The 10,091-nt window shown below is 39.8% G+C and overlaps 1 protein-coding gene across 1 annotated transcript in view; it reads left to right on the top strand.

The window, feature by feature from the left end:
* Positions 1-435: 435 nt before the first annotated feature.
* The window catches only part of DNAJC15 (DnaJ (Hsp40) homolog, subfamily C, member 15), a 31,544-nt gene continuing 21,888 nt past the window's right edge, over positions 436-10,091 (top strand). The window contains exons 1-3 of the mRNA XM_010583422.1: positions 436-537; positions 7,207-7,258; positions 9,190-9,263. Of these exons, the coding sequence (XP_010581724.1) occupies positions 436-537; positions 7,207-7,258; positions 9,190-9,263 (228 nt within the window). The remainder of the gene's footprint in view (positions 538-7,206; positions 7,259-9,189; positions 9,264-10,091) is intronic.

The raw sequence follows: 10,091 nt of genomic DNA, 5'->3' as shown, positions 1-10,091 counted from the left end.
AAATCCCACCTTCCTTCTGAAGATGGACATGAGACATTTCTGTGCGACCTTCCCTTCTCCCAAGTATTTTCTCCTTCTTCTTACCCTATTTTTTTTTATGCATAATTACCCCTCACCCCTTCACCCCCCGCCCCGGCCGCCCCTTTTTTCCTTGGCTCTCCTGGCATTTGGAACAAGCAGCCACCTCCCGCCTCCCTGCTCCTCAAACCAGTCAGGAGGATAAAAGCAGGGCAAACCGCCCTCCCTGCCTCTGAGGGACTCCGCCGCCCGCCATTACCCCGCCCAACCCCTCACACCGCCGAGCCCGCCAAAACTGCGTCGGCCCCGCCCCTCTGGCGGAAGATTGACAAGGAGAAGGCGCTTAGGACTCCGCCTTTCTAAGTGGTTTGTCCCTCCGGCCGACCTGTAGCGTCTTCCCCGCCTAATCCCTCCGTCATGGAAGGAGCCGCGGCCTCCTCCGAGGGCCTGCGCTATGCCGAGTACGCCAGGGTCCCTACGGGCGCCGGCAAGGGACAAGCCGAGCTGGACCGAGGGCTGGTGAGCGCGCTGGTGGGGGGGACGAGGAGAGGGGAAGGCAACAGGTAGGGGTCCGTCCGTGTGTGTCCCCCCCCGGGGCCGTGAGGGGTAACGTGTGTGAGCAGCGGGGCAGCGGGTCGGGGCTGAGGGGGACAGGCGTTCTCCACCCGCCCCGGGGCTGGGCGGGGAGGTCGGGGTGAGAAGGTTTGTGTCCCCTCGCCTCAGGCCCTGCGTGGGCCTGGTGCCGCGGGTGGAGGTGCGGTGGGGCAGCCCCGGCAGCGCTTCAGACCCCCCCCCCCTTCCCCTTCAGGCCCTGCGCTCCTCCGTCCAGACAGGGCCTCAAATTTCGTCCCCTTGCCATGAAGAGAGGAGACCTGTGAGGTTTTCACCCACCCTGAGGGTTTGAGGTGGGTGTGGAGCAGAGGGAAGATGCCTCCAAAATTTCCTGTGCTGTCCCGTCCTCTAAAGACAAGGGTGCTGTAACGATATCCCCATTCCCTCATCCTGGTTGCTTAGGCTAGTTCATGGGACAGTGCGTTCTCTATGGAAAAGATCTGAGAATTGGGAAAAATACTTGGATTGCACTGCTTACAGCACTGGGCGGTGAAGTTTTCATGTTTTTTAAATGGCTTTAAGTATGTGTTTGCCTTACTTCATTGTGTACGTGTTGTTGCCTCAACAATGTATCTTTTCTTTTTTATATACAGGTTTTTAAATCGTAGTTATTTATTCGTTGTTACTACAGTCTAGGACTTCCCCCCCCCCCAGGAGAGTCTTTCTGTGTGTTTAACAGAAAGCTGTGTAATCTTAAGAAGTTGACTCTGAAACTCGTTATTGTCACGTCCATGCGTTCTCCCTGTGGAATGCTAGCAGGGAAATTCCTAGTGAATTTTGTGGAGTCTTTGAGTGTTCTTACCTATCTGGGATAAAAATTACGCCTGGGGTTAGTATGGCTTGCTTTGTTGGTGTGAGTTGTTTTGTCAGGTTCTTACTAAGGTCCAGAGATAGTGGTAGGTTTTTAGAGGACTAGGTTCTCGATTGCTGCATTTTTCTATCAAAATTTATTCTTTAGCCAGGCCTTTCAGTGGAGAATGCAGTATTTTTCAGACATATGTACATTGTAAACTTTTAGCATATGGTTGGCAGTAGAAGCTATTTTAGAGTTTCTCTAGATGGTATTCTGTAGATATATAGTGGAAAAAGCGACAGTACCCATACTTATTGGGTTCCTGGCTAAGTAATTCAGAAGGAGGTCAAGTTGCATATAACGAAATTCTGAAATTTTGCCATAGAGAAATAGCAAGATCAGCTGTAGTGCTGTGCATCTGTTCCCCTGATGTACAGGGTTAACAAGACCTTCTTGCCACAGTGGAAGGGAAGAGTAGTAGGAGAAGCAAAGTCTAACAGCAGCATCTATCTCTTGGGCTGAAAAGAGCTCTGTTTAATATCCTACCTTGAATCTTGGTTGTGAGATGTCCTGGATGTTAGATGTAGTCGCTTGATCTGGGACATTTTTATTCTTGTAGTTGTTTTACAAAAGCATTTGGAGTTCAGAGTGACAGAAGAACAATGTAGAAGCATAGTCTGTTCTTAAAGATACCTGCAAGAGGCCTTTGTTAATTAGTACATACTCAAGAAGATTGATTTGAATGACTTATGGTAATGCTTCTATTAGTGAATCTGTTGCTCAGGTACCATTTCCTATGAAAAACTGTCAGAAACTTTAGGCATAGTTTTATGTACAAGCCAAAGTAGTTGTAAAATAAATGACACATTGACATGAGAATTGGGTGAGTATGGAGCACAGCATCTAGCTGAAATTATTTTTAATTCACTGTTGGACAATAAATTAAATTTCATGGGAAGGTAAGACTAGAAGGAAAACATTAGATTATGAAATCAAATCTGTTGCAGATCGTTTATAATATAATCCCACTTCAACATGTATCTGGCTCCATATAGAGTTAATTAGGTGGTTTGCTGTGAAACAGTCTCCCAATAAGCTGTAGTACCTACTCTTCTGAGCAACATAAGGCTTTTTCTAGCTTCCATACCAAACAATCATTTCTTTCAGGTCAAGAATTTTTATTTAAGGGAAAAAGTAGTTTCAGAAATACTTTTGTACGCTTGGTTAATATCCTTGTATAACTTAGCGGCATACAGCACTTAGAAAACAACAAACCAAACCTTCCTAAAACAAAGTTTTCAGTTAAGCAAGCAATTTACACTTGTGTACTTACTTCAGTGTAAGTATATACTTCCTATTTTACTGATCCATGATTAAGCATTGACTGATAACAAAATGCTATCCAACCCATCAGAACAAATTATTATTTTCTCTGTGCTTTTTATTCCATTACACTGTAGCTTTCTAGGCAAAAGACAGTAGAGTTCTTGCTATGTGTCTGAAAGCTAGTTGTGGAAAGAGCAAAATATTTTCCATTTGATCAAGAAGGGTGTTTTCACTGATTGTGTTAGAAGAACAGTGTACAAAATCCAAATCCTATGCAGGCAGTTATGTTTTAACATTTGTAAAGGTGCTTCTTGTAGCCTGTGGTCAGATGTAATAGTGTTGCACTGAAATTTTAAACTTATGCATTTGAAATTCTTTTTATATTTATAAGTGTAACTTTTTTCTACTTCATAGAAGGAAATGCTGCAATGCTAGGACTTACACAAGTTGTTATATTTTTTTTTTAGTATGGCTAAATTAGCAGAGACTGTGGATTAGAAATTTGCAGAAAGGGTATCTCATTCTTTCCTCTTTCTTCTGCTAAAAAATTAAGGCTACTGGAAAATTACTTATTAAAGGCTTAGGCCGCAGATGTCTGTATGCTAACAGTATATGATGTATACCTCTAAATGTACTGCATGTTGATTAATAAGCTTTATCTTCTTTTGTTTGCCACTTTGGTAAGTCAGGTCTTGCAGTTGCCTTTCTAATGTGTGTGTTTTCTTATACATGTTTCTGAAAAGAATTTTAAAAAATCAGGGTTTGCAGATTTAGCAAAACTTTGGTTTATTGTTTTCAGTATCTGAGAGGATTTGTTACTGAAAACTGAACTATGTAGTAAAATTAAAATACTGAGATCAGCAGAATAGCATGGGGTTGATGAATAACCTTTGGGAGCTGATTCATTGAATAAAGAAAGGGACAGATGTTACTTTTTAATCTTTTATTTCTTTATTTTTCCCTCTTGGGTCTTAACAGAATGCTTTCATTTAAAACCTACATCTTAGAAATTTCTTAACAGTATTTTTTTGAGGAGAAGGAGAGGGTCAATTCTGTCATAATTGAAAGTCAGTAAGTATTTATTTTTTTTAGCCTTTTTTGAATCTGAAATAAAATGCGTTTTCAAGCAATGGGAGGCAAAAATGGTCATGGCGGTAGTTGTATTAGCATGCAGTAAATTAACTGATCCCTTCCACAACGATAGTGAGTTGCTTTCATTTAATATTGACATGAAAGGAGTGCATTTAATTAAAGCTTTGCACTTTATACTCTACATTTCAAAGCACCAGCCTACCCTTGGCTTATTCTTCAAAATAATTGACTGAGTTAAGTGAGCATGGAAAAGGAAACTGAGTCAGGCTGGACTTAAGAGGCTTACGGGTTAGTACTTGAAATTGCCACTGATTTTTTTGAGAGAGGCTGTGTCTGTAAAAGACAGACCATGCCATCTTTCTTACATTGATTCAAATTCAGTTCTTATCGCATATGTGTAGTTAGGATATATGCACACCATAATAAACATTCAAGGTGCTTTGGTATGACAAGTTATCACTTCTTTGCTACTATGTGGCAAGTGACTCTTCTCTAACCTGCTCATAACGCAAATAAGGTGAGTTTCCATAAACCAGTATTTGTCAGTTTTTCTGGTGGTTGTACCTCGCTTCAAAACGTGCCTCTCTGCCTTGAGCTTTCCACCACTTTTACCTAATTTTCTGGCTTGTCTTCATATTCCTGTCAATCCTGTGTACTGCTCCTTTTCTATAGCTGCTGCCATGCTTCTTTTTTACCTGCTCTTTTCCAGGCAGCACTAGCTTTCCACTAACTGCTAGTGCTTTCCACTGAGATTGAAATAATGCATCCCAGTGGACAGGGATGACTATATCAGAGGCCTCAGGGGTCTCTACATTGTGTTCCCAGACTACTGTGCAAAAACACTTAAGCTATTTCTGCACTGAACTGACAAGAGTCCAGGTATTATTTATTAGCCTGGTCTCTGTGCTTGGCCTTACCTGTGATGAGGTGTCTGCTGCTAATGCCTTGTTGTAAACTGTGGACCTAAACCACCTTTTTGGTGGCAAAGCAAGTATAACTTATTTAGATAAGCACAAGCTACTAAATTTTATTTTTTTTGCCAGTGATGTATTTCACCCATTGTTGAGCTCTTAATTTACTTAGTAAAAGATTCTCGCTGTCACTCTGAACAAGTCAAGTAAAGTCTCTTGAATATAAATTCATAGTCACAAACCACAGAACAGAATAATACAGAATTTCTGTAGGGTTATGATATTTTCAGAAATGTTGTGGCTGTTTCTGGTTAGTGTCTAAACAGAGGAACTGGAGGAATCTTTTAGAAGGTTTGAATATTGAGAGCCTGGGAAAAACGATTTGTGAGAAGAAATGAAAAGAGTTTTAGTTTAGTGAGGAGATGAACTGTATGCTTCACTATTTTATATCTTCTACCATTTAAGGTAACGCACTTACATTTTTTCATGGTCTAAAGATGAGGGGAAATTTTGTGGAACTGAAAGGAACAACAGACATAAAACTACTACGTTATTTTTACATTCAGAAATGAATGCTAATATCGAGACTGAAGACTACACTGAAATGGAAGAGTTAGGTTACTAAAATGGGATAGACAGGCAGATTTTTAAGGCCAAAACTCCCCCAGTCTTAACTTTGGAGCTCCGCTTTCAGTGTGTTTAGTGAGTCTCTTTTGTTCTACTATAAACCTCTGGGCAATTGCAGTATTATGTTATGCAAACAGCTGGAATAGCCCCATTTGAGTAGGTGGGAGGTAGGTACTTAGTTAAAATGCATAGGGTCCAAAAGCTAGATAGGAATACAGCTTCTTCTAGATGAGCTCAGAGCAGGCTACCGCTTTTTCCGTACTGAGCTCAATACTAGAGGCAGCGATCACAGCCACTTGCCTTCAGAGCCGAAGCCATAGGAGCCACTGGGCGTGATGGCAGTGCCTACGTCTTGCACAGCTGCCCGTTTGCTGGGAAGGGTGTTGACCTCCATCCTAGCCCCTACTAAGCTAGCTCTAGAAGGCTTTAAAACCGGTATTTCCTAACTCTTCCCCTACTCCCTCTCTGTCTAGAAATGAGATTGGGTACAATCAAAGACAGAATTTTAGCCCCAGGAATCTTAATAGCAAAGGCAACTTGGCTCCAAATCCAGTTATTAGGGCACTCAAATTGAAATTTGGGCTTTAAGTCCTGCTGTCAGGCTTGTTGGTAGAAAATGTATAAACCGGTTATTGGATAGATGCAGAAGTCAGTCATACATATAAAGAGACAGTCTGGTGATAAAAGCGTTTTCACTGTCATTATGTTTTGAATTCAAGCTAAACAGGCCTAATCTGATTTCTCATGTTTCCTGGGGGAAAGTTGAGGGCATTATTGAACTATCATATGATAAGGCAGGTGGTGCCACAGATGACTTTATTTCATTTGTTTCAGAGATTACATGTAGGCTTTTCAGAAATGGAGAGATGTCCCCAACACGTGCAATGCTCATTACCCTTCTTGAATTCTGCAAACGTGTGAGAAGTCAGTCCCTTCTTTAAGGTTTATTACGTGTCTTTCAGCAGCTTCTTGTTCAACACGGAGATACTTCTTATTATCCTTCTTGAGATGTCTGACTTTCTTCAAACACTGCGTAGGAAAATATGTATACCTAGTCTGGGGGTTTTGAGTTAGTATAAGGTGGGAGTTATTGTCTAAATCAAATATTCAAGTCTTTTTTGTGGGTTTGGTTCCAAGAGCCCACTTCGACTTAAAGCGAATTTTAGCTGATAATGAATGCTGTCTGAAATCTGCCAGAAGTCTGCCTATTTACGGTATTTGTGCTATAAGATAGTCGAGCCAGTGATTGACACTAAGTAGTGAAAAGAGGTTACTGGGCTTCATGTCTTTATTGGGGCTTCTGTGAGTCAAAGCATCAAAGGTGGAAGACACTAATGTACATTTGTGGACGTAGTCTTTAAGTTAATACTCAAGTACCATTTTCAAGTAATGTCACAATGAGATTTCCCAGTGAAGGACTTTGCAAAACAATATTTTTTTTTTAGCTCTTCATGTTTTTGTAATAAACCGATACTTTCTGTTATGTACTGTGTTGAACTAGTCTACACAAATAATTTCAAGTCATCCTGAATAGTTGTCTGCCTTGTGCTCTTATCATTACATACTGTGAGCTGCTTTGTCAGTGTTTGTCTGATGATTTGCTACTGGGTAGTTCTGAGTTAATCCTGATGCGTTGGCATGGATTAATGGGACTGAACTATAAAATCTAACGTAGCCTGTGGAACACAGAACTTACCTTTATGTTTCTTGTAAATTATATATGAAATGTGCATGTCAGACATCAGAAATACTTGCTGTTAAAGTAAAATGTGCGTATATTTCAAATTAGATCTGCACTTTATTCTGATTCCTGTTTTTCTGCTTTAGGCCAGAACTATGATAGCGGTTGGACTTGGTGTTGCAACTGTTGCATTTGCAGGTAAGCTAAATTACCTGCTAAGTGTGGAACTGTCACTTGAAAGCTGCTGTTTCCAAAAGGCTTAATGAAGTTTTTATGACTATAAATAGTGGAAAGTGGAAAGGTCACTTGAGAGTGCTATGGAGAATTGTGTCCAGTTATAGTTCGTTTCCCTTCAAAATCCTTGACAGATTTTCCAAAATTCTTTTTGAAAAGCCACAGCTGCAGAAACTAATTTTATGTGCAGCAGCTAAAAGGTTCCATCTGCTTTTTGTCTGCAAAATGTAATGTGAAAAGTTTACTTTGTTTATTTCATAGCATATTTCAAGGTGGAGGCTGCTCAGTACAGAAGAGTGCAGCAGGATCTTGTGATGTGAAGGTGATGCTTGACAAATTCAAACAGAAAAATAGAAGGTTTTAGTGGCTACAGTAATTTATCATACTGAACTGTTCCCACAGTACATTGTTTGTTACCTGAACTCTTTGTATCTGGACTGTGTGTTCTTCTAAAAAATAACTTCTAGTCTGAACACAGAGCATGGGCATAACATGATTTATACTCTTGGTTACTCACACTGGATAATTCTGGTCTATTCTGGTTTGGAAATACACAAATCAATTTCCATTATTTTCAGCATATAAAAGCATGGTCAGCTATGTGCAAGTGCATACACCAAGAATAGAGGCAATAGATGAACAAGTTGCGCCAAACTTCAGCAGGTGTTTGCTGGGTACAGCTGTGTTGGTTTTTTGATTAGGGGAAGGAAAGACAAGATCTTTGATTATGTGCACCATTAAGCAGTTGGTTTATCTATGTGTTTGTATGGAAGCAGAAGAGGAATGCTCTTAGAATTTCTTCTGCTGGTTGAGCTGCAGAATTAATGGCAGCTTGCAAAGAAGTGGTAACAGAAAACATTAAGAAGAAGGTGAGGTAATATATTTGTACATCACAGCATTTCAGCAGCAATACTCTTAACAGTGCTTTTAACTTCTGTGTTAACATAGGCACAGGCTTAGATGACTAAACCTATGGACACATCGCGTATTTTAAGAATGAAAGCAAGATGCTATTTGAATGAAGCAAAGCCCCATTTCATAAAAAGTTTTTCCATTGTGTATAATAGTCAGTTACATTGCTAATGAATAGTTAATCAAGACAGTAATTGGGGGGAGGGGACTTACAGGGAAAATCCTCCATTAACATGGCACGGATCTTGATTCTGAAGTTGATAGACCTGCTTTGTACTTCCGAGAACGCAGTCTAATAGAGTTCCCTCTAGCCTTTCCTAGCTGTAGACGTTCACTGCTGGTGGGGAGTTGAACGGCTCTGAATCCCAGAAGATCCTCTCTGTGTAACAAAATAAAAAATGCAGTACTTACAAAATGTGTGATTAAGCATACAGCATCACAGCAAGAAAGTGTAGTACATAGGTTTCTCTTTTTGAAGATATAACCTTCGAACAGTATTTAATAAATAATGTATATCCAAAGCTAATGTTTCATACTGCCCTTTTTCTTAAAGTTCACAAGGCAGATATCTTCATTCATCATAGTGAAATGCATTTAAATCTATTTCTTTTGTAAGCAAACACAATGGATCTTTGCAGTCCATGACTAGGTTTTTAGATGAAGTATGCTAAACTTCTTCCCCTCCTTCTCCCAATAGTACAAAGATTGAAAAATGTAAACCATAGCAAGTTTACCGTGGGACTTTGGCTGGGCAGGATCCAAAAACAGCAGGATCTGAAAACTCTTTGAAAAGAGTAAAGTGCAACGGTGCTGTACAGCAAATAAATGAGACAAAAAGATTAACAAGGAAGGATTTTGATTTGATTAAAAAAAAAAAAATCTTTCTGCTGTAAGCTGATGGACATAAGTTGGAGACTTTTTTTTTTTTTTTCCCATTTTAGTAAATGGTGGTTATAATGTCATTTAACTTCATTCTTTTTCAGGTCGTTATGCTTTCCACCTTTGGAAACCGTTGGAGCAGGCAATGACAGAGACAGCAAAGAGGATTTTAACTTCTGTAAGTTTAGAGGTTACTTCATGCTAAATTTATGATTTTGTATTTCAAGTATTTAGAAAGGAGACATTTTATGTTAAATACGGTAAGTGCCACTTAGATTCCCCCTTCCCAGTATAGGGGTGGTCTGTACTGTGTATGTTCTGGCGTATTATCTAGTATATTTTAAATCCCTGTGGATGAAGTGATATCAAAAGATGTTTCTGAGTTTGATAAACAGTTCTGATTTTCCTGGTGTAATGTTCGATGTTTCAGAACTGTTTGCTAGTAACTGTGTAATATTGTTGAAGTGTGCTGTGAGAAAATAGCTAATTCCTAGAGACTGAAAAGTGATGACATGCAGTTTCATTTCAAGAAGCTAAAAATGAAAAAAATTAGTCATTTTTTTTTTCAGATACAGTGTTAAAAGTCAAGAAGGAAAAATTGATAAACTTCTAGGAAAGGTTGCCATAGAGATGGGGGAGCTTGTTTTCTTGTTCAAGTATGAGTTGTCTTTTTTTTCTCTTCCCCAGCTAATTTGAACTTTTAACCAATTTTTTGTTCTTTGTTTTGCCGTACATATTTAAAAAGATGATAATGAGGTAAAAAATCAAGAGAGAGTGTTGCGAGAGGAGCATATGCAGGGAATATTTGAGAGCGTTTACTTTTTGCTTCAGTGGCTATACTGTCCTCTGGTAAATAAGTAAATATGTTCCATTCCTGTTTGATTAAAGTAATTCCCAATGAGGCAGATGTCTGCTTGCGGCAGTGTATTCCTCCAGAGTCCATAGTCTGTGAACACTTATCCACAGTGGAAGGAATACAATTCCCCTCTTGATGCTGATGGGTGAG

This window comes from Haliaeetus leucocephalus, unplaced genomic scaffold (genome assembly GCF_000737465.1).
Source record: "Haliaeetus leucocephalus isolate CR32 unplaced genomic scaffold, Haliaeetus_leucocephalus-4.0 Scaffold897, whole genome shotgun sequence".
In the NCBI taxonomy this organism is placed as follows: Eukaryota; Metazoa; Chordata; class Aves; order Accipitriformes; family Accipitridae; genus Haliaeetus; species Haliaeetus leucocephalus.
Note: the sequence above shows the minus strand (reverse complement) of the source record. Positions and strands in the feature narration are given on the sequence as shown.